Source organism: Thalia democratica, chromosome 7 (assembly GCF_965202585.1).
Source record: "Thalia democratica chromosome 7, ktThaDemo2.hap1.1, whole genome shotgun sequence".
Taxonomy (NCBI): domain Eukaryota; kingdom Metazoa; phylum Chordata; class Thaliacea; order Salpida; family Salpidae; genus Thalia; species Thalia democratica.
In genome coordinates this window covers 41,207,420-41,232,831 of record NC_139171.1, presented here as the reverse complement: position 1 = coordinate 41,232,831, position 25,412 = coordinate 41,207,420, and the positions used below count along the sequence as shown (strand labels likewise).

The 25,412-nt window shown below is 25.4% G+C and overlaps 1 protein-coding gene across 2 annotated transcripts in view; it reads right to left on the bottom strand.

Annotated features, from left to right (window-relative positions):
• Positions 1-1,184: 1,184 nt before the first annotated feature.
• Positions 1,185-25,412, bottom strand: part of LOC145841081 (telomerase protein component 1-like) — a 36,324-nt gene continuing 12,096 nt past the window's right edge. Inside the window, exons 11-44 of one of the 2 annotated variants that reach the window (XM_082948448.1) lie at positions 24,807-24,991; positions 24,607-24,735; positions 23,657-23,831; positions 23,169-23,268; positions 22,807-23,023; positions 22,447-22,629; positions 21,876-22,003; positions 21,688-21,816; positions 20,604-20,810; positions 20,185-20,420; positions 19,052-19,206; positions 18,790-18,929; positions 17,317-17,444; positions 16,907-17,044; positions 16,191-16,406; positions 15,838-15,996; positions 14,085-14,227; positions 12,635-12,931; positions 12,317-12,443; positions 11,511-11,692; positions 10,898-11,214; positions 9,914-10,207; positions 9,474-9,619; positions 9,248-9,378; positions 7,106-7,300; positions 6,792-6,940; positions 6,453-6,693; positions 6,120-6,331; positions 5,281-5,414; positions 4,241-4,378; positions 3,221-3,345; positions 2,794-2,900; positions 2,049-2,150; positions 1,185-1,637 (exon numbers count right to left, since the gene is read on the bottom strand). In XM_082948448.1, coding sequence (XP_082804574.1) covers positions 1,500-1,637; positions 2,049-2,150; positions 2,794-2,900; positions 3,221-3,345; positions 4,241-4,378; positions 5,281-5,414; positions 6,120-6,331; positions 6,453-6,693; positions 6,792-6,940; positions 7,106-7,300; positions 9,248-9,378; positions 9,474-9,619; positions 9,914-10,207; positions 10,898-11,214; positions 11,511-11,692; positions 12,317-12,443; positions 12,635-12,931; positions 14,085-14,227; positions 15,838-15,996; positions 16,191-16,406; positions 16,907-17,044; positions 17,317-17,444; positions 18,790-18,929; positions 19,052-19,206; positions 20,185-20,420; positions 20,604-20,810; positions 21,688-21,816; positions 21,876-22,003; positions 22,447-22,629; positions 22,807-23,023; positions 23,169-23,268; positions 23,657-23,831; positions 24,607-24,735; positions 24,807-24,991 — 5,803 coding nt within the window. In that variant the 3' untranslated portion in view covers positions 1,185-1,499. The remainder of the gene's footprint in view (positions 1,638-2,048; positions 2,151-2,793; positions 2,901-3,220; positions 3,346-4,240; positions 4,379-5,280; positions 5,415-6,119; positions 6,332-6,452; positions 6,694-6,791; positions 6,941-7,105; positions 7,301-9,247; positions 9,379-9,473; positions 9,620-9,913; positions 10,208-10,897; positions 11,215-11,510; positions 11,693-12,316; positions 12,444-12,634; positions 12,932-14,084; positions 14,228-15,837; positions 15,997-16,190; positions 16,407-16,906; positions 17,045-17,316; positions 17,445-18,789; positions 18,930-19,051; positions 19,207-20,184; positions 20,421-20,603; positions 20,811-21,687; positions 21,817-21,875; positions 22,004-22,446; positions 22,630-22,806; positions 23,024-23,168; positions 23,269-23,656; positions 23,832-24,606; positions 24,736-24,806; positions 24,992-25,412) is intronic. The other variant, XM_082948449.1, reaches the window with a different exon arrangement.

Genomic DNA, 25,412 nt, shown 5'->3' with positions numbered 1-25,412 from the left:
CTCTAATATTAAAGTTATCATTAACATATGATAGTATATATTTGTATTTCATCAATCATCGGATTTAAAAATTAATATATATTCTGTTCAACCTAATAAAAAGCTGTCGTTATCTGCTTTAAAACAAGTGGTATGGTCCCATATATCAGTTTGAAATAATACTTTATTTTATTTTGAATTAACGAATATCACGCTGCGTCAGTATTAGTCAGTTTATATATTGTGACATATAGGTTTAGTTTACGTACAAGCATTGTAACGAAATTAAATCTTGAAGATTAGAAAAAACTGTTCAAAATATTGATTTAATCGTTTGCTAACAAAAGGTCCTAGTGAAACAAGTTTACTGAAATATAAATAAAAACAATTTATTCAGTTATCTTCCTTTAATGTACCAACACAGGTTTCTGTGTGTTAACGAATCAACACACAGAAACATATTTTGGTACAATAAAGGAAGATTACAGTATAGTTTGTTTTTATGAAGATTAGAAATATTCATTATAAAACATAATAACGAAATAAAAAAGCTTTGTCAGCTAATGATCTGTTATTTAAATTCTGGACTAAATGGAAACCTGATAGGATCATGTTTTAAGATCAAGACCCAGCTGAAACAAAATAAAAATTAACTTGGTTAGATCCAGATTTAGTCGGAAAATTTTAGTTAGATCCGGACTTTGTCAAGTTATGGCCAGATTTAGTAAAATACTAGTTTCAATAGGCTAGTGGCAATTTTTTGAAGGTCTTCAGCAAGGCTGAAATGTTTTCGCTGTTACATAATCAACACTAGACTGCACCGCATCAAAATTTTTCAAGACAATCTACTACTGGTTTCATCATTATTAGGCTAACGACTTCTTATACGACGAAAATGGCAGAAGGCTGTCTCGCAAATTGTTGATGGACGTTCAGTGCAGTCTATACTTTCAGTACGAATAGAAAAATCTAAAAATTATTGGTTTTTATTCACCTGAAAAAATTATCAAAACATTGTATTCTAACTTATAAAAAAGATAAGGATGTTAGTTTTTGATACATTTAAGTTTTTGTTTTACTAACAACTAATTTTAAGTACATACATTGGGTTTTTTCTTCTAAAATAAAATTTAAGCTTAAAGATCAAAAAAATAAAAAAATTACGAAGTGTAGAAAAATAACATAGAGAAAATGAAATTTGCAAAAATCTTAACTTTTATTTTACACTTTGAGAAAGATTCACGTGAAACAGAAGTATAACAATTTTTAAAACAAATTTTTCAGTATTAGCAAACATAATACTCAAAAGATGGAATGTGTATAATATTACAACTTAATGGTAGAAAAACAAACTAAAAAATAACAGTATTGCAAATTAGTATAACCTTTATTAAATTGCAACTTTTATGTGATTCTATGATGAATTGATAAAAGCTGATTCAGAATTTACAGTTCAACAAAAATATATTTCAGTACAAACACTATGTTTTTGGATAAAAGTGTAAATTCGATGGAAAACTTCAAATAACGAAATAAGACGAAGAGCATTTAATAACACTTATCGAACCAATAACATTTCCATAAATTATAAAATCTTTATTCAGGAAACTCACACACACAATAGTGCTTTCAGATAGAAACTGTCCAACTTGTTTCAACTGTAAATATTTCATTTTAGCGATGAGTACAATGTTGTAAATTAATTAGAACACAGTAGTAATAGAATATTTTTTTAACAGGAAAACTGTTAAAAAACATAGCTCAAATATAATGCCATCTTAATCATGAGATATTAAGTTTTGTACAGAATGAAAATTAATATAACATGATAAAAAAAATTACTTAAAAAGAGTTCAATACCAAGCTAAAAGAATATATAGTTTTGAAAATTACTTTAAAAAATGTGACAAATATTTAATAAATAAAATAAAACATTTTTAAACATTTTAACTACTATTTATTGCTTAGCAGGGTTTAAATAATGAAACTAAAATATAACTACTAATAATATTCTTTTTTTTAAATTACACTTTCTATTTAATTTTAATTTGTTGTTTAATTTATAAAACCTGATTATTAACTACTTTCCACATTTTCAACAACTTTCCATCACATGTAACAACACTATTTTCACTGACATCAAAATCTTTGATACTAGTTTCACTGTTACTCTAAAGTTTAATATTTAGTTAGAAAAAAACAGCTTTGAATATGAAGAAACTTAATTACAATTATATTAATTTCAGTACTGTAAATATATACGAAATATTACAATATTTAGTACTCTTTTTTTGTTTATGACTTCCTTTATAGGTTAATTTCCACGTTAGGTTTAGAAAAAAATATCTACTATAAGCTAACATGTGTATAAAAGTAAGTATATAATTCAATAGTCAAAAGAATAGTTAAATTATCTTAAATATTGTCAGAAGCTTTTTAATTATACTTTAATACCTTTTTGGGTGTGTGATTTTTTATAGGTTCATTTAAATATTTATATAGTTTATACGTGAATTGTTTATTTAAACTTTAACATTTTTCTAAGGAGTACAACTTATGTTTTTATTCGAAAATTAATCCAACATTGATATTACCAACATTAGTAGACGCTACCAATAATTATTAAATTTAGGATTACATACCTTTACTTTTCAAAAAAAAATCAATTTTATGTCTTTTTTGTAATCAACAAACAAAATTGAATCTTATACACTTAAGTTTAAAACAGTACTTAAAAAAATCAAACAGTTTTTATTTTTATTTTTTACACTTAAAATAAACAAAAGTTCGTTGCAGTAAACTCATTATACTTACTAGTGATTTCAGTTTGTTGTCATCGTATAAATAGATTTTTCTTTCTTTGTTGAAATTAACCAGCACGATAAATTTCGAAGAAAATTGAATTAACTTGCAATCAAGATCTAAATTTTTTTAATTTGATTTAACACACGAACATAAATATAAAATCTAAGTTTAGGTATCTTTGAAAACTATATACGATTTATTTATTAAGCAACGTCAATATTTAAGAGCTAAAATATATTCTATAACTAAAAAATAAAACAGTTAGTAAGCTCAATTATCTTTTTGATTAATATCAATTAATACAATTGTCAGTTACTCTATCTTAAAAATTAGAATTTTAAACCAAAATTTTAATAACTTGAATCCGAAAAAGATATAGAACTATAAATTACCAAAATTTAAGTATACAATTTTTAAACGTAAAAAAAAAAAGTACCAATGCTAATATCTAGGTCAAATTCAGGAAATTCAAAATTTTCAAATTTCTTTTCAAACTCGTGTTGAAGTTGCAACTTCTTTTTCATATGGTTTTCAAAATCAGTAATAACCTCTGCTATACAGCTAAAAACAAATATTTATGTTAATATTTTCTGAAATAAACTTTAAGCGAACAAAATTAAAATATCAATTTTTATAAGCATCAACTTAACTTATATAAGAAAAAAACTGTTTTAATTTTTGAAAACTTTTTTCGTAGAATTAATTATGGAATTATTTAACGGCCTGTACCTTTATATTACTTTGTTAAAAAGGTATAAAAGATCAGTACTAATTATAAACACTTTTATTTAAATTAACTTTTTAAAAATAGACTTACTAGTGCCTAATTTATAATCTTTGTTTTAGATTCTAAGTAGATCTAGGACTCAAAAATTTTCCCAAAAAAACAAAAGTTACTTGTCATTATATTAAGATTTTTTGTGTTGCTTTTATCAACAACATTTTCAAGTTGCCTTAGATTTTGTTTAATGCATCAGTAATTATTATAAAAACTTAATAGCAAACCATATTTAACGAATTTAGTATATTTAAACTTAAAGGCCTAGTGATGAACTTTTTTATGCATATAAAAAGTTTATTGGTTATACTTAAACGCATTTTCGATTTGAACCTACTTGAAATTATAACAGAATACTTTTTATGATTTTCATCAGTGCCATTTTTGAAGTTACATTATTTAAGTCAATAAGCTTAAAATACTCTAATAGCATAATAGCATAGTTAGGTACTCATTATAAATAGATAGAAAATATCCACTGTAAAACTTGCAGAAAAAAACATTTAACTTGAGCTTAGTTTTCACTACTACATAAAAATATTTTAAGATAATTTTTTAAGTAGATGAAAAGGTAATTTTACAGTTTTTCGACTTTATTTTAATTATTTATATCATAATGTTAAATTACAACTATTCAAGTGCAAATATTAAAAAAAGTTTTTTTAGTTACAAACTAACTCTACGTCTTCGATTTCTATAATTTTTAAGGAGTTAGAACACCATTTGAAAAATCTTATTGAATCCGTATCATCATGTAATACACCTATGTACTTATTTGTCACTCTAATATCTTTAATTAGTCTTCGGTCTTCAGAACTAAAATAATATAGTTTGATATACACTCTTATTTGATTTATTAATATAAACACTGACAAATTTTTTTTTTATAAAATGAAGTATAAATAGATATGTATATATATAAATAGAAATAGAAATAAATTAACTGAGTCAATTTAAACTGAGCCAAATTAAAGGACTTTAACAAATTAATGCAAAATGTGAAGTTGAAGCTTAAAACAATAAGCTTTATGAAACATATGTAGTACATGTTTTGAACTTAACATTTTAGATATATTTACATATATATATAATAAGGCTTAATTGAATTAATTAATTTTTAGTGAACCCGCATAACTGATAAATGTGGCCAAAAATTGCATGAAACGTTTTTACTTTTTTTTTTTTATTAGTGTCACTTTTTGATGAAAATTTAAGCTTGTATATTAACTTTAAAAAAAAGTAAAGTTTTTGTTTATAAGCGTTTATTACATTAGCAAAAAAATTGTTTTTATTGTACTTTGACTTTAGGATTAATCTTAAAAAAAAAGCAAACTAGTTAAAAATTAAATTATTAAGTTGCAGCTGGCTTGGAACAACTTTGATTCAGAAAACTTTGAATAAAAACAAACACTTGATTAGCTTGAATTCTATTTTAAAAGAGAAACTATGTAAAAAATCAAAAAAACTTTTTGAAAAACAATCAATAAATGACAATAATGTTGTTGTACAGCAATTAAAACAAACGGGTTTAATTATTAAACTTAATTATCATTTTTAAATACCAAACTAACTATTTATAATTTGTGTTTTTATTATTCTAGTTTACTTAACTTTAACTTAAATATTTATGAGATACAACTTTATAAAATTGAAAGAGGATTAGAAAGAGTTAATATTATTATTATATTAATATTGGAGTTATTACTAAAAAAACTAACCTTGATGAACTGATAGAGTCATTAACATTCCAACAAATAAGACGATTTGAAGATGCCGAGGCGCATTGATACTGGCTAATACTCATTTTAGTTGTTGGTGAACTTTCAGTTAGTAAAGTTGCAAGCCTACTTTCCTAGAAGTTTCAACATTTTAGTTTTTCAACTCAAATTTTACTGCTAATATTCAATTTATATTTTCAAAACAATGTTTCACTCGTTTGAAATAATTCAAAAAAGATTCTCAGTAGGTTAATAAAGTCTAATTCAAATAGATCATTCAAATAAACTAAATCTCCTTATTATTAGGGCGAGAACTTATATTGTTATCTCTAAAGTAAAATTACAAGTACACAATGTGTACTACACATTTAAGTTTTCAACCATCAAAAAGTTTACTAATTTCAAAAAATGTTAAAAAATTTTAATACCAAGCTTAGCATAATTTTTTTTTTTGAATCTGTCGATTAAATTGGAATTGTCGTGTACACAAATAAAACATTTATTAAGCATAAAAATTTCTAAACAATAATAATACACTCTGAACTTATTTAACATATGTTAATGAATTAAAAAAGTTGTTTAGGCACTACTAGATTTCTTACCCGGAGTATATATTTATCATTTTATCTTTTTTTCTTAAGTGCAAGCGATTAGTTTTTTAAAATTATGAAAGCAACTTTTGTTCAAGAAGTAGATAAATCTCTTTTTTTATTTTTTTAGATAAAAAATCCTCGACTTAAAAAAATTATGTCGTTCAATTTTTTAATTTAGACTTAGTTAAACTTTTATTACTTAAAATTATAACATTATTGCGCTATTTAAATACTAAAATTACTAACTACATTTTTCGACCATATTCTCAAACATCCATCTTCAGATACAAGCAAAATATTGTTTGGTAAATGTACCTTACTTTCATTTTTGCTTCTATTAGCTAAATTAGAATTGTGATTCAAAAGCCAGTTATCTTGATCAACATTTTTAGCCCAGTCTTTTATATTTGTATACCCAGGATTATTTTCTTCTGAAGCGTGAGAAACAAATTCAGAATCTATTTTCAAGTTTTGTAAAAAAATCGTATAAATTAACAACATTCACATTATAAGTTTAATAAAAAAAAAATTAAAGAAATAACTCTATAAAATTTAGTTTGCATTGTAAGTAAATGTTACCTGAATAGACGTGTATACTATTTAAATTTCCGCATGTTTTGTCCGTTTCAATCAATGGGATTGGGGTGTTTCTGTACCAATGACAAACTCGTCCCTCAATATCAGAAGAAGTAATGTTATTTTCATCATTCAGTAGCAACATACAAATAGGTGACTTATGGTAACGATTTAAATGAAACATTTGAGACCAAATTTCATTTTTTTTCCAAATTTTTATAGAACCGTCATGGCAGCCAGAACCCTAGTGTTTTCATAAGTGTTAAAACAAGTATATATTATTTCATTACTAACGCTTGATTTATTTTTCAAATTGTAAAGCTAACATAAAACATAACTAACCAATAACAGACTGCCATTGTTTTCAACGCAACTAAGTTTGGTAATCCAATCAGCATGAGCATTTTCAATATTTTCAAAACAATTAGTTTCCAAACTACCATTGGAGTCCTCATGAGAATTCCAAAACTTTATGCTACCATCCTTACCTCCTATAGTACAAAACAGTGTTTTTTTTAATAAATTTTAAGAGAAGGACACATTCAGAATATTTTAGTACAGGAGATAAAAAGTCTTTTAAGTGATAAACTCTTTAAGTAAAATTTTGAGTTATTTTTCTGTCGAAATGGTAATATACAAACTGCGCGCAAACTAACCAGTAATTATAACTAAGTTTTCTTCATAAAAATAATCCAAACACATGCAATAACTATCCCGTATTTGAATTTTTCCATAAACATTTTGTGAATTTAGCTTGAAAACATTCACAAGACCACTTAAGCCAGATGTCACAATGATGGGTTCCTCAGAATTTTCTTTATTTGTTATTAATAATCCACAGCAAAGTTTATCTGCAAATGATAATCAGCTAAGCTTTTTTAAGTAGCTTAAAATAACCAAATGCAAAATACTTTACAAAAAGCAATGGCTTACCGGAAACAATTTTTATCAATTTATATTAAAATAATTGTTAGTCTTTTTAACAGTTCAAGTTTCATTAACTATAAGTCAAGGAATAGAGTTTAGAAGTTACTTTTTTATTTGAATTGTAACTAGTTTTTGTCATGTAAAATACAATGCTAATTTTTATTTTGATGCAATTTAAAACAAGATCAAGTTGTATCATTAGGTAGTTTAGTTATCAAGTATAGAGTTTTATTAGTTATGATAAGTATAACACGTAAGTATGAGTTATTGTAAAAAATTGGACTCAGGCATAAATAACTTGTTTATTAGTTTAAGGACATAAAACTTAGTAAAATTAATAAGAAAAAAAATGTTTTTTTTTGCGACGTGTTCTGCTTGTTTAGATCTTCAAGATTTAATATCTTATTGTGTATCACCTGATGAAAGATTATACTTAACAAAAATCAACAAACATTTTAGTTTTAACTCATTATCATTGCTTGAAGTACTCTCAAATGCATTGTCACAGCAAGCAAATAAAAAATCAACTGTTATTATTTTAATGGCTTGCTGACGACGCATTTGAAAGTACTTCAAGCAATAATATTGAGTATAAAATAAAAGCTTGTTATTTTTTTGAAGTAAAATTTTTTTACACATTAGATGGTTGGAAACTAAAAATATTAAACAATGTTTGACACAACAGAAGGATGATTTGAGAAACTTGAAAATTTTAAATTTACATAAAAGAAAATTAAAGTTATAGATTAAATATTTATAATGTCTTGTTTTAATTTTATATTCAAGTAATTATAGAAAAAAGTTAGCAGTATAATAAATTTAAGTTTTAAAACAAATTTAAAGCTTAAGTAAAAAATTTAGTAAAATTCAACAGTTTATATAAAATTTTATACAACTAATTTGTTAATAGCGCTTATCAGATAGTTATAAATTTTGATGGATTATTGTTTGCAAAGTACACATAGTTATTTAATTAGTACTATTCGAGATATATAATAAAAGACTAAATTTTACAAGTGTAGTATGTAACTTACAACCACTTTAACTGTTTGTATTTAATTAATATAGTAAATGGTCATTTCTTTTTAATAATTTTAAGTTACTTTATATTGATTTAAATATTATAGTGACGCTGTTAAACTTCCTTTCTGTATTATCATAAGTAACTATTTTTGTGCTATGTAAGAAGTTACTTTAACAATACTTTGTTAAGAACAATATGACTTTAAGAATGCTAGTATTAATTATATTTATAAAATTTTCTTTAATTCAATAAATTTTCTAAATATTTGAAAGAGCTATCCATAATTAAATATTTGAGGAAGTTTTTAGGCAAATTAGACAGTTTTATAAACAAATTTTTACAACTAAAATAGGGATATTATGATTCTATACATGTAATTAAATTATACATACTTTGTTATGGGCAACTATAATGAGCTTTAGTTATTACACTTTTTTTTTTATCTAGATCCTTCTCACCTAAATTCTATGAACAGTAATACAACTTAAATGCACACTTTTGTGCGCACTTTGAGAAGCATTGCTTTAATCAACTTAGGAAAAGCTATCGTCATACATTTTATGATTATTTATTAAAAAATATATTAAGAAAGACATATTTCAATATTTTTTTTTCAGCGAATGTAGAATGCTTTGATGATTTTTTTTTTCGCTTATTTCAACTCAATACTTAAACCATAGACAAACATTTCTTTAGGAGCTACACATGTTGTTTAATAAACGTTTTTAAGGTTTCGTTCAAATTCAACTTGTAGAGAGACATGTAATTTGTTTGCAACTATTGATAAATTCTAGAATCACAACTTCGTTTGTTCAAATAATTACTTAACAAACAACTTCAAACTTACCAGAATTTCCTTCCATTTCGCAGTATAGTTGGGGTGCTTTATTTTCATTTTGAAAAAACTCAACTACTTTTACTTTACCATTTCTATATCCTACCACTAACAAGTTTCTTTCAGCTAGTGCTTCGATGAATCTAAAAACAAGCAAAAAGTTTTAAAAAACACATAAAAATTACATAGTTAAACTTGACAATTATAATATGAGTTACTATATAGTTGATTTACTTACACAACAGCAGAGAAAGGTCTAATGGAATAATAGGAACGATTCTTAGAACTACATCTGTACTGGCATATAGTTCCATCTTTGTATCCGATAAAAATATTATCATCTAATTTACAACAACAAACGGCAGACTTCAGACTAGTGTCATTCTGATAAATAATTATTTTTAAACATTATGTTTTAAATTATAAGATTATTTCATATGGGTAGTAGTCAAATATGCACGAAGGGACACTTTTGCACGGGGGGAATTTTATATCCTATCTTTCTTTTTTATTATACATTATTTTTAATTATCTTTTTTTTTAGTGATTTTATTTTACTACCACTGTTACCCCTAACCCTTACCCTCAGTCCGCAACTTTTTTTGTCCTGTTTTTTTTTTACTCTCGTGCAAAGTACAAGTATATACTAACAAAAAAATATAAAGATACACTAGTTACCTTGTTTTCTGTTACATTTCGAATACACCCAGTTACAGAGCCACTCGTATTTTCAAATATACGAATTGCAGAGGTATTGTCTTGATACCTATTAATACCAGCGACAGCAAGTAAGTCATTCCGGTTATTATTAAAATCAAAAAACTCTATTTGGTTGTCAAGATAGTCATTTGAGTTCTGTGTTATGTTTCGAATGAAATCCCCACTGTCAGCGTTCCATATACGAACACCATCTTCGTATAAAATACTGGCTAGAATAAATCGACCACATGGAGAATACTTAACATCTCGAAACTGTAATGTAAGTTCAAAGTAAGTCACTCACAACTAAGTACTTGAGTGTATAAAACAGAAAAATGCTCATCACTTTTTCATTTAGATTACTTTTAGAACTGTACGAAATTTACAAACAATGGTTCAATTTTAAGTTATATAACATGTTTTAAAATAGTAAGTAGAGTAAGAAAAAAAAATCTTTCAAAGTAAAGTCTATATTATTAATTAATGTAAAAAAAAAACATTATTTAATTTTTCAGCGCAGTTTTTAGCATCGTAATGTTTGTTGGTTACACTTTGTATTGATTTCAAAAAAACTTACAATAAAAAATTGTTTTGTGTTTTATTTACTACACATATACAAAACTATTAAGCAAAGTACTGCATTGTCATGTTCATTTTAGAATTATGTGCTGAATTGACATTTCGAGCGTTTAGTTTAAGTTAGTTTCTTTTTTTTTCAATAACGCGTTATTTATAAGCTTATTAAGTTTAGTTTAAAATAGTTTCAATTAAAGGTTGAAGATTTTAATTAATTTAAATTGTTTAATAATAATTTTAGAACACTTCAAATTTCAACATTTAATCTTTGGATATATTTAGTCGTTAACACAAGTAAAATTAAGTTATATAGTTTATAATAATTGTACAGTAAAAAATTAGCTAGTTTAGTTTACTAAAAATATTTTAACAAAAATTATGCTTTACCGAGTTATTGGTACCATTATAGCAAATTTTGGCTACTCTTTTTCCGTTCTTAAGCTCGAAAATTTCCATGCAGCCTGACCATGTACCAACTACTGCTTTTAAAACAGTAGGATGGAATGATACACTGTTTATAGGCGAATTACGCTCAGAGTTTATGGTTAAAACTGGCCCAATCACTTCGCTTTGGTCTAGCCTGGTTTGGTAAAGTTTCATTTTACCATCCATAGACGATGTTGCTACATAAGAATTAGCTGTGCTTGAAGCAATGCTTGTAATTTCCTTTTTGTGCCCTTCTAATCGCCGTACCTTATACCCTTCTGTTTACGAATTATTGCTTGTTATTATTTAAGCTCTTTTTAAACAATCTGAAGTTTTTAATTTTTATTGCACTTTTAACTTCAATTGTTTATCCATCAGTTATATGTTACAAACAAAAAATTTATGTTAGCTGAAACAGAAAAAAATACTAGTTAAGATCTAAGGTGTAAGAAAAAATTAAAGACTAATAAATTTTAAAATATATGTGAACCCTTTTATACTTTAAAAATAAATGTTTAGTATTTGTTTACAAATATAGTCTGAATGTAAATTAAATAGTATCAAAAATACATACTATCTACATTCCAAACGACCAGATCTCCATCTAAGTGTCCACTCATCAAGAACAGTTCATCAAGAAAATGTAGGCAAATATTACTCGATTTAGCACCAAAAAGAACGTGTTTAACATTGAGAGTATCACATTCGATTATTGAGATGTCGCCACTTGATTCCCCACATGCCAATACTTTACCACTGTTTTGTGTATCGAATTATTAGTGCATAAGCAAAAAATCTATCTTTTATCAAACCATTTAACAATCGACCGATGTTTTTAATAATGTTACTTATACGCGATACTGGTTATTATCTGACTCCGTGCGCGTTATAAATATATCGGTGATGTTATTTAAATGTTTAGAAATGACTTAGCTAAGTTATTTAGCTAAGTCGACTTAATGAATTGCGAACTTAACTTAGACTATCTTTTAAGCTTAGCCTAATTAAATAGTTAGATTGTAAGAATGCTTAACTATTTGTATATAAAGAAATCGAGTCTAGAAAACAAAGCTGTATTACAATGAATAGAAACTGCGATTAAACATAATAACAAAATATACAAATAACTACTTCAATTTAAAGTTTATAAAAAACAGTCGCCTGCGTACAAGAAGTACGAGGCGAACACAACCTTTTTAGCACGATATGATATTATTACAAAGCTAAAACTAGACTGCCCAAAAACTACTCGCGCTTTACTTAACTTAAGCATTTTTAACTTTGATAAAAAAGGAAGAAAAGAACAGCGCTAGTTGTTACAACCACTTTATAGTTTAACACTATTGACTAAAAAACTCTTAAATAATCTATTAGCCATACCTTGGTGAATGACGTACAGACAGAATAGCTGAATTGAGCAAAGTAGAACTGGAGGGAAACATTTTATTAATAGAAATTTCCTCCTCATTATCTACACTTTCCATAATTAACGCTCTCTCTACCTCACCTGCTTAATAAACTTGGTTTGAAAAAACTAACACAACTTTTTTGAAATTAACTGATAACTTCAAAATACGATAGCTTAAATTCTAACATCAAGTTTTTGTTTTTTAATAGGTTTTTAAGTTTAGTTTAAAACTATATAACTTAAGTTATTTAACTACTCGCCATTCCAATACAAAATATACATTTAAATACCTGAAACTGTGTCTTCTTTTCGCTGCGAAGGAACAGAGAAAACTTTACAGTAGAAATTGCGAGCTAACTGAGGGTCTTTTGAAAACAAAATTGGAAAGAAAAGATGAGGATCTTGTTTGAGTAGGTGCAAATTTGATTTAAGTATATGCTGAAGTTTTGCAGCTACACTTTCTTTTACTATATGTTCATCGGAAAGTAAAGAAAAGTCATTTATTAGTGAGTGAACATAGCCACTCAAACATTTTATGGTGATAAACTTTTCATTATTCAGTAGTATTTTCAATCGTTCTTTCTCTTCTGTATAATAAATTAATAAGTTTACTTTTTAGCTTAATACAGGACTTATCAATTACATTACAAAGAAACATTTAGCAAGTAATTCTAGTTATATTTTTAACTTTTTCTCCTTTGTTTGCAAAAATTTAGTAAAACATAGTAACCTGATTAAATTTTAAGAAAAAATAGTTATACCCAAGTCATGATACACATACATATTTAATATTTTTAAATTAATCAATATTAAGTTTTATTGATATACAATAATCAATCAGATATAAAATAATAAGAGTTTTAGTAGTCTTATGCATTTTTAACTATTAGTTTGAATTATATCCTACAAGCTTCATTTCATTCATTTTGTTATTTTAAAAGTAATTATTCAAGCTTTTACCTTACTCAAATATAATTTTATAAGTTTGTTATACAGCACTTAGATTTTTAAAAGTTAAGATACATTAAAACAAGAAACAATTTTTTCTTCACTGCTAATGACATATGTGAAGTAAGAATTTTAAACAACAGAGCAAAAACTTTTGTTTAAAATTTAACATTTAAAATTAGTTTAGTATCATGAATTATAAATGTAAACATAAGGTGTTAAGCCTATAAAATGTTATAAAAAAAAGCTTCTATAAGACGATTTATAATGTACTCGATATTTTTGTATCCTTAATGAACGTAATAAAAACTTTTCGTTTTGATTTCTGTTTTACTTTAAAATTTTATTCATAATTAAAAATATATTTTTTTATAAATAACCTTTCTTTTCGTCATTTTAAGTGTTTCCAAATATTCAATAGAATAAATTTTTAGCAATTAACTTCAAAAGTTTGCGTTAGTTTTGAATAGAATTAGTAGAAGGGATCTTGTTTAAAAAATTGTTAAGCCATTGCAGTTTGAAATTAAATAGACTATACAAATTTTAAACTATTAATAAAAGGTTTTAATATGTAGTTGTACTTTTAGTTTTTAGTAGTTAACATTTAAAACTTAAAAACAAAAAAGGATGCTAAAATTATAAGTGTGCATACTTAACTAATAGACTATATTTCTAATATATATTATATGAGATGACTTTTTATATGTAAATATTATAATTAATTGCTGAACTTCTAATGCCAATATATTAATTATGTTTTATTATATAACCATGCAAAACAGAAGTTCTTACCAGAAGCATCAATCTGTAGAGGAAGGTTAAGTAACGCAGTGTGAAATTCATCAGTAAAAGATTGCTTAGTGCACAGAATAGTGGTATAGTAAGACACTACTACCTTGTGAACAGTTGCTATGTCTTTATCACATTGAAAATACCTTTAAAAATTTAACAAGTTAGTTAATTTATTTAAGTTTTATACAATACGATTTTATCATTTGGAAGTATAAAAAAGAATAAAAATCAGCTTGAATTAATTTATTATTAATGGTTTCAACACTAATTTAAGTTTACAAATGCTCTATACACTTTTAACACGGTTTTAGTTATAGCGTTAACAAATATTTAAAAAATTATTTATAGCAGTCCTTTCAAGATTTTAATTTCATAAACAATATTAATTGTGCAGATTATTTTAAAATATAATTTTTTTATTTATGTATAAATTATATAGTGTATCTAATTTTTTAGTTTAAGATAAAATTAATTTTGCCTATAGTTTTACTGGCATTACACAATACTGTTTTTTCTTAACTTTTTTGATATTTATTATCGAAAATTAAACATTTTCTTCTTATTACTCAGAATAATTAAACAATTCAAGTCTTTATATCGACTGGTTACATGACAATTCAAATTCGGACAACTCAAATTCCGAGAATTCAGATTCTTAAAAAAATATTTAAAACACTATATCTCAAAAAGTAATATAAATTTGAAAAAAATAAAAAATGCTTATGTAGATCTTATTAATACCTACAAGTCACTTTTATCTTTTTTGAAAAATCTAAAATATTTTTCAAAATATTTAAAAATTACTATAAATAACTATATTTTTTACTTTAATAAAGCTTTATCTCCAAAAATATTTAACTTTTTGCCAAAAGAAAAAATGTCCTGTAGATATTTATTTTATTTACATATGCATCATTTATTTTAGACAAATATACATTACTTTTTTATATTTAGCCGTTTCAATTTTTTATTTTGAGTTTGAATTGTCGGAATTTGAATTATCCGAATTTGAATAGTCGGGCACGCATATCTACTATATTTTTATTCAGATAAAATATCGAAACTTAACAGTTAAAATATACAACGTGTTTTTTTAGTTCAGTGATTTAAAAAAAAGAGTTAATTCACATATTCAGGTTATAGCCAGAAGTTATAGAGTAGTGGTTTGGGTTATGAATTAAGGTTCACGGTGGAAGAACGTTTAAGATTCATAGTTGTTTTGTAAAAATTAACAATAATATAAAAATTCATCAGTAAAATGTTCAACTGTCCTCTAAATCAGTGTTTCCTTAAGTTGTCTACCTGTGCGCAGTTAGTTAGTACCATTAACTAGCTAAGAGAGCATGGTAAACTAACTTTAAAACGCGTTGAAAATAATTTTAGTCATTTTTTTACATTATATTATACTTAGTATCTTCTTTTTAGTTCTTATAAAGTTATAGCGTAGTGATTAAAAAAATAACATTCAAAAATAGAAATAGTATTTTCTGTTTAAAATATTTTATACTTTATAATCTAGAGTACAAAGTTTGTTTTATGACTTACAGCGCACATATTTAAAATTTAACTCTTTTAGAAAACTATCTAAAAAGTATTTACGTTTAGTATTTATCTACTATATTCTTAAGTCTTAAAGCTTCAGTTTAAAGGTTTGCAAACTGTTACAATAGTTATAATTTTCAAATTAATAAATTAAGTACTTTAAGCTTTTACAAAGTTTGCAACTATAAATTGAATTCGAAATGCAACAAACCTGGACTTGACAGCGTCTAATATGAACTTATTTTTAAATCTAATAAGGAAGCTTCTTTCATCAGAACACGGTTCGAATGAAAACAAAATTTTCAAGCAGCAAATTGCATTTGTAAAACGACTTCTAAGCATACTAAATTGTTCGTGATTAGTCAGGTTTCTAGATGAACATTTTGTAAGTGAAAACTTTATTCTCGTTAAAATTTTTGCTTAAGCATTAGTTTTATTTAAGTTTGAAACGCTGAAAGCATAAGTCATTACAAATCGTTAACAGCTATTTCAAATTTTTTAAGTTAATCAATAAGACTTTATTTAAGAAGTTGAACAAGTACTATTTAAGGTTTATAAATTTACCTTTGGGTGAAGTAATACTGAAGTATAGAAAAAAGTGTGTTATCATTTATACCGTTATTGGCAAAACAGTAGATAACACACAAAAGCAGTTGTATGAAATGTGGTAAATCACTGTTTTCATTTTCTACCCGATATAACCACATTTGAACAATATCAGATAGGCACTCTGGTAAAATCTTTAAGTCGTTTTGTAAATTTTCGAAGTTTGAGAACAACCTGAGTAGAGTTACATAAATTAAAAAAGACTCAACAAATTCAAAGTACAATTAAGTAAAGACTGCCAAAGGATTTGAAAAAAAAATTCTCCAGGTTTTCTGAATTTCTTCCAGGTTTCAAAGAACAATTTTTTCGATCAACTTTTGTTATAAATTCTAGATTAGATAAAAATTGTCTTAAATAGTTTTCAACATTAAAAAGATACCGTATTAACTACTTTATAAGTGTTTTCCTATAAAAAAAATAATAATACATTTTTACTTATTTATATGATAGATTTTTCGAATCTTATTAAAATTTCTTTTCTTTACTGTAGTTTTAGTTCAAAATTCCAGGTTTTCAATGTTTTATTTTTTATTAATTTTTTATTTGTATTTTTCAAACTCTAGGTTTTTCAAAGATTTAAGGTATTTATAAGATTTTAAGGTTTTTTGGCAACCCTTTAATCAAGAATTTATGTATTCATGTGTATACCTTAGAAAATAAGTTTTAAATCTCACCTAACATATTCAGTAAGCATATGCAAGTAAATAGGGTAGTTTGAATCCTTCTTGCTAACTACTATTGCCTCTTTATTGTAACTGTCTAAAGATTTGCCATAATCTTCTAATAAACTTTTCAGTACTTTTTTCTTATCACTATAATAAATTTAAACATATTTTATACTCAACATAACTTTTTACTATACGCAAAAACTTTGTTTAAATAATCAATTGGATATTAATTTAATCACATCAAGCAACATGTTTTGATCAGTATCTAATTTTACTTCAAAAGGCATGTCAATAACGTTTTTATCACGTAACAAAAAAAAAAGTGTCATGGGCTAAAAAGGTAAACAAAAAAAGTTGTGGAAATAATTAATGTATTCAAAAACATATTTTGTTTCCAATAATAAAAAATCATTTACCTATACAGCAACTTATGGAGGGTATAGTTAATCACGTCTGACCGTTTGTTCAGTGTATCCTCATTTATATACAACTTGCTTGTGGTAAAAACTAGTGTTGTATTGCTAGGTAAAACTTCTGGTACCCACTAAATTTAAATTCTTATTAGTAACTTAGTTTGTATTTTAATATTTATACAACGAAAAGATAAAAATCTAGTTAATATATACTTCAATTTTAATTAAAAAAGTTAAAACTTGAATTTAAAAACAGTTTGCTTAAATGTTCAAGTTACAGGGGTGGGCAACGTACGGCCCGCGGGCCGGATCCGGCCCGCAGAGTGAAAATGACCGGCCCCCAAACCTTTTTTAATTTTAAATGGAATCCGGCCCGCGGACAACATTAATCCGGCCCGCAAATAGATGATCCGGCCCGCTAAGCATTTTCAAAATTTATATAAAATCCGGCCAGCAAATTTAATTATCACAAAAATTGTACAAAACGTTTTTTGAACTATTTCATTAAACAAAACTGTAAGACTTTGACCCTGAAAACGTTTGTTAAAATGGCTTATCATTTCGTGGTGATAAAACACTATTTTGTTATAGTATCTTGTTCTGTTTCAAGTCAGTTGAAGTAATCCTTTCTCAAATTATCCAAAAGCAATTGTTTGCTGAAGTAACTTTGATGATCATACCTACCATAATGTTTTCATAAAAAATAGACGTGTAAAAAACTGCTGTCTTTTCCAGATAAGTATTGAGTTGTTTTTTAAATGTTTAGAATATTGTAAATATGCTTTTTATGGTAAAACTGTTTATTATATCAGAATTATTTTTGTTTTGTTTCTTTTATACATGTAAAAAATGTAATGAATCTTCTTTAGCTTAATTAAATTAAATAATAGTAGTTTAATATTGTTTTGTTTACAATTTTTGAACAAATATTATCAATATAAACTCCAGATAAGGATTTCCAAAATTATTTAATTTCGAATAGTTAGCAATTTTTTATGTTTTAGCTTGAAATGTTAGGCTCGAGTAACTTTTAGTAACCAAATTATAATTTTTTTAGGACTAACTAGTATTAATTTAGTACAGCGTTATAATATATGTAGAATTATGAATACTTAACTAAATTCAACATAAAATTTCATACTTGACAACCTTGGTAATTAATATATTGATTCAAAATTCTGAAATACCCGATCAATAAGCATCTAACCGGATTCAAACCTTTTTGAAATTAGCTTCAATTCGGGTCTAGATCTTTTTCTAAAATTAGTATTTAGGCGGATCCGGATAATATGTTTAAAATGGGATCCGGATCTTAAAAAGGATCCAGCTGAATCCAAAAGATCACTAACTTGAAATGATCCGGCCCGCTGAGGACTATATTTTTCTGGATCCGGCCCGTCAAATATTTACGTTGCCCACCCCTAGTTACACTATAAAATATAACTTTTGGTTTATTAAAAAATTCATATTTGAAACCTGAAGAACATTTTTTGCTTTGAGTAGATCTACAGCATCGACTCCGATCAAAAACCTATGTTGTGGCATCCATTTAGATAAAAATTTTAGTTTTTCCCAAAGATTTTCAGAATACTTCTCATTTATATTTTGCTCAAAATCTATAAGCATTTTAGTTTTATAAACCTATTTTTAACTTACTGATTAATTTGAACTAATTTAACATTGAATTAAAACCTCAGGAAAGTAAATGTAAAATATATTGTAAAATGTTGATGTTAACCTTTTTTTTTCTCGTCATTTATTTCATTCTCAATGATAGATCTAGTTATATTATTTAGTTGTTTATTGAGACACTCAAGCATAAAGTCTACGTCACGGGACAAGTAAGTTTCACCTCCAACTATGTAGAACAGTTTTAGTTGATTTTCGCACCATCTGAAAACCAAACTCGTTTAAACTTACTAATCAGGTTTCATGCTTTAAAAAAATCTACTTCATATACACGACTATTATTAAGAACACTTAATAAAAGTTATATGTAAAACTGTACATTAAAAGCTACTTTTGGTACTTCTAAAACATTTTTATTCGAAGCTTAACATTCTTGTTGTATACTTTTAACATAATTGATGCTCAGAGTTTTAAATACCAACGGTTGTAATAATTTTACAGAAATTTTAATTTTTCAACTCCTTACCAATAATTTAGTTTTTAACAAAGTACAATAGAAAGTAGTTTTTCTTTCAAATTTTATGTACTAAACTTAACTCTCCTATGGTGTAGTTATTTATTTAAACATATGAAAAAGTTTTGTATTCTAAATTTCAATTTATCCCTCGTATTGTGGAAGTTTTTTAGATATTCAAAATCACAACTATATAAACCTTAACCTTTTTAATATTTTGTTTATTGTCTTCAAATTAACTTTGTTCTATTTTGTATTTTACATTTGACTCAGATTATGTTACAACTTAATTTTAAGTAAAAATATAAGACTCCTTTATCTTTATTTGTAGTCACTTTGATTTAGTATTTTATTTAACTAACTTATTTGAAAATTTAACAGATTGCTACCTTTTTTTAACAAATTAGATGAAAAAAATTCTTACTTTAAATCAATATTATCTTACTTTTATTTAGTATTTCAAATTTATCTAGGACTTAAGCATCTTATTTTTTATTAAACCTTATAAAAAATATATGGCTTTATGGTTATGAAAGTATTGAATAACACGAGACTACAACAAGAATTATCAACTTGATAACTATAGTTTTTCATTTGTTATAGTTAAATGTAAATACTATTATATTAAAAGTTGATAATTAAGCTTTAGAAAAAGTAATTCTTGATAAAAAAAATTCATTCATATAAAAACTTTCAAGGCAGAATTTTTTATATTTTACTTTACTTACAACTTTTTTTCGCTAGATGTTGAGAAATAAAAGTTATCCTTATTTTGAAACAAATGACGAAGAAATGCAGATTTTCCAACTCCTACATCACCTCGAATAAATATTATTTTCGAGGACCTCAAGTTTCTTGATGAAATCATGAAAAGCATTTCTTTTAATTTATGTACCAAATCTAAATGTCCTTCAAATTTCCATTTTGTTGTCTGAGACACCATATTACTAAAAATTTTTGCAGTCTGAAAAAAGAAGTTTTTTTTTGTGCTTTTAAATAATCTTTATGTACTTTAAAGTTTAAGGAACTTATTAAAAGTGTAAATTACACCAATTTTTTTAAATATGATTATAATAATGCAATTTATTAAGTTATAAATTAAATTATTTTAAAACGTCAAAAGATTCTTATGCTATTAGTTGATTACTTTAGAAGCGTGATCGGTATCAACTTCATGGTTTTGTTTGTTTGATATATCTTCAACTGAGTCTAAAATATCTGTCTTAATTTTGTCAGAGAAAACTTCTATACCGTCAAACTTCACAGGATTACATGAAGTATCTAATTTCGCTTCATAGTTTACAACTTCAATACTACTTGTATTACATTTATTGATAATTAAATTTCTTAAATCCTATAAAAAAGTTGTTATTAGTTGTATTTGTACGCTTTACAAAAAAAAATCAAAGTTGTAGACATTACTCCAATTTAATAATAACGTACACAATTTTGAATTTCCAGTGAGGTTTTATATTCAACTATATATTTAACTGAACTAAGCAGTTAACACAGACCCATTGAACTACACTTAAGGTAGATGCAATGATAAGATATACTACTAGTATAACTATGTTTTAGCTAATTAAAACCAAACTGAAGTATTTTTATTTTTAATGTATACTGTATAACAAAAATTAGATAAAATGCTAGTTGACCAAAATAAAGACATATAAGTAAACTTCAAAATGACATTAAAAAACTTTAAGATTCATTATAACAAATTATATATTTTTAAACTTTGCTTACAATAAGCAAAAAAGCTTAAGACCTTTAAAAATTCAATCTTTTAAAATCTCTTTAATTTGAACTATAAAAGTAAATAAAATTCATGTCATTAGTGTTTTAAAAATCGACTTAATTAATTTCATAGTTTGATAATTTTTGAAAAACTTGACACTGATTTAAAGCATCAAAAAATTTTATATTTAATTTAACATACAAAGTTAAACATGCTTATAGTGTAATTATATCACTAATAAAATAACATCAAGCTATAATACTTAATTATTTAGTGTTATTATTTATAAACAATATAATTTAATTTGACAACTTCTCAAAGTATTAACTTTATAGGAACAAACAGTAACTTAATAAAAACAAACAGTTATAACTTCTTCCTCACATATAAATATATCGAACAAAGCATTATGTTTGCTTACCTTTTTTCACAGTTTAAGCGTCAATTAAAAACGATGTTTTCTTAAGTAACTTATAATAAAACGAGCAAAAACCTCTAGCTTAGCTTTTTTGTTCGGGTTGTTGTCATTAAGTATATGACTGTATTTTTTAGAAACTTCTGAAAAATTGTTTCTCAGGTAAAAAAAGCAAGGAATATTTTCATCCTTGTTCCTTTTTAAAGCCTGTAAGTATAAAATATTAGTTGTTTTACTTACTGGCTAGTAAACTTAACTTAACTTACAAACAACATTTCAAGATGTGTTATAGACATTCCTTCTTTGTGAACTTTTTTTAACCATTTTAGCCATTCATTTTCAAACGGAATATCTTTGGAGTTTGGAGCCCAACCATAGCGTTGTCCAAGAAAACCTAATAATCATTTTTTAAAGTTACCAACAGTATATATAAACAGATAGTTCTTTTTAGAATACTTTAATATACACTACTTGTTTCTATTGTTTATGAAACTTCAACACTCTCATTTTTTTTGTAAGTTTTTTGGTTTATAAAATTTAGTTTTCAGATTTATTTGATATGATAACAAGCTTATTTCTATGCACAATAAATATTTTTGTAAATATTATACTTAACTTCGACCAGCTGTTAAGTTAGCTTAATGTAATAAATCTCATTGTAAATTCACCTGTAGCAGTGGTAAATTTTTTTCAAATTAATGCCTCAGATAAATTAAAAAAAGCTACAACAACGTTGAAAGCCTGTTGATTAAAGGTAGTTTTATTCCAACAATATGCTAAAAATATAAATAACAGTTATTCATTATATACTGGTTGAGCTATTTTTTATAGTTAAACCTAAAAAGAGTTGACATTCTAAAACTTGTTTTAAACAAGTTTCTACAATTCGACGACCAGTCGCACCTTCCGGAATTCCCCATCTTAAATCACACTCAACCAACCGGATTCCTTTTGAATAACACTTACGTTGTAAATCAGGAAGAATAGACCTGACCAGCGTGTTTCGCTCTCCGTGCATATCTTTAAAATCATTTAAAAAGTTTGTACCTGATCTACGATTCATTTGACCGAAATTTTTCTATGAAAAAAATCTTTACATTTTATATTAATTTGTTTTTTAACTGTACAATTTAACATAAGTATAAGCCATATCAACATAATGAAATATATTGTGATTGTTTCCAATCTCTACAATACCTTTTATAGTTGATGATATGAAAACTTTTAGTGTTCTTAAATTGCTTGAAACTTGTGGCGGTATCAAAAGGATATCATTTGTTTTTTTAGCTTGTATTTTACGCTCATGCAAGTCTCTAATACCTTTTGTTAAATCAATATTATCAACATAGTGAATAAGCGCACCATTTCCATTTTCAGAAATAAATCTAAGCATCTGATCAGAATAACCCTTTATCTGTTTTTAAGTGTTCAACAATCATAAAAATAGTTTAAGTATTAGTTAAATGGTATGAACATAAAAAATTAATTGTTTAGTATTAGTTTAGTCTTTTTAATTACAAAATATCTTTTTTTTTTCGACATCTTTAAGCAGTTCTAACCGTGTAAGTTTGGTTAAGTGGATCATATGAAATACTGCTTCTTCCTTTTAATCCGTTAAAAATGTAAGAGGAAACACATGGGTGTACAAGCCTTTTGTATCTAGTATTTGTAAGAATAAAAATTAGTTCATTAATAACTAGTTTATTAATTTTTTTTATTAAGACTTGTAGTTAATTATTAACTAAAACTAATTTAATCAATAACATATTTTAATTCATTTTGAAAATGTTTTAGAATAAAACAATTATACAGAACTTATTTCTTAATCAAGAATCCTAATTAATTAGTTAAGCATGACTATTTTAAAATATAAAATCAAATTTAATTTTGATCTCAATTTTAACTTGAGCTTGATTAATGTCTTTAAAATTTTTATGTTAGAATTTTTTTTTTTTTTTTTAATAATAAAAAAATTTCATTGAAGTTAGTATATTTCGACTTAATAAAATTAAAGCTCAAATCAAAATTTAACTATTTATCAACGAACTTTATCATATCCTTAGTAAACTGCTCGTCAACATCGAAATCACCGAAAATTATAAGCTTATCAAAAAATTTTCGAGTTTTTGTGCAGTTCTCAATATATGCTAGCACACTTTGACTTTCATCGTCACAATATTCCATTTCAAAGTCTTTTATGGAAGTCATGTTTTTCAACAAACCTAAATAAAACTCAAAATAGTAAATTTTATTTCTAAGTTCAAAAAATTTAGGTTTGAAAAAAATTATTGACCTCTAATATGCTCTTAGATTAGGTTATCATTTAAAACCTGTTTTCAATTACAAGTGTTTCGTAAATTTCTGACTTTATTTTCAACCAAATTATATCAAAATCTTTAATTGGCAGCTAAACAATTTTTTGTTTAGGGCTTTTCAAAAATATAACAAGTGTTCGATTAATATAACATTTTAGTGTATAGTTTTGTACTTAACTCTTATTCATAAGAATCTATCTTTGAACTTTAAGTATCATCTTAATTATACAAATATATTTATTACAGTGTACTAAATACGAAATAACTATCTATTACATGCGGTTGAACCATTTCAAACGAACTTATAAAGTTTTCTCTGAAAAGAAGCTGTTTTATTTCTGTTCAAAATGCTTTGCATATAAAAGCGAGCTATTGTATATGATTGCTGGTTTTAAAAAAGAACTTCAATAAGTAGGAACTACTAAATATATACACTAGAAAAATGTTTTATATAAGTAGTCTAAAACTTAAGTTTAAACTGTAAGTGAAACATCTGCGTTTAAAAAGGTTCAAGATTCAGTTGTTAACAAAACTACTTCGATATCTTCAGACATTTATTTTTATTTTTTCTTTACTGTCATACTAACTATTATTTAGAACAAAGATTTAGGAAACTTGGTAACCATCAACAATAATATTATTTTAAGTTTTTATTTTAGTTTTTTGAAAAAAAAGAAATTACCTCCCCTTTCTATTTTGTACTCAAAAGATTTATTTCTATAATAAAGATAAAGCTCATAAGATTCTGAAGTGTAAGCACACATAAGCGACATTAAAATAATCATATCCTGCAGTGTTCGCTTTCCTTGACCTAGAAAAAATATTGTTTTATACTTAATTGATTAATAATAACAATTTTATATACTTAAAAAATTCACACACCAAATTTAGTACTGTCATGCCACTCGTCTACTTCACAAAATATTATATTGTGCCCTTTGATTGGTGGTAAATTGCAGCGCACAGAAACTTCAATGGCTTCATTTAAGCTTTTTCTGTATCTATCAAGCAATCCAGGAGTGTAACAGGTAGACATCATCTTTTCTTGCGCTTTCTTTTCAAGTTTTCTGTGACATTTTTGTTGTTTTTATTTCAAGATTTTTTTTAGAAAAACTTAATAATACAAACCGTTTAATGTAATACATAAGCTTTTTTTATCTTAACTGTTCTTTACATAATGTAAAAAAATATATTGCAACTGTTTTGCTTAACTACAATAAAAACTGTGGAAAAACACTCAATTGCTTAAGTATATTAGATATAGAACACGAAAGTCTAGGCTTTCGATCTCTTAGACTTTTGTCGATTTTTTCTTTATTTAAGTTGCAATGTATAATAATATTATGTAAAACTATTTTTGTAGATTGAAAAAAGGCATTACTTTGATTATCAACAGAGAAAGTGAATACCTATAAAGACTTATCTACGGTTTTTTAAATACTTATGCTTAATGTTAAGAAAACCTTGTGCCCACAGTACATAGTATTT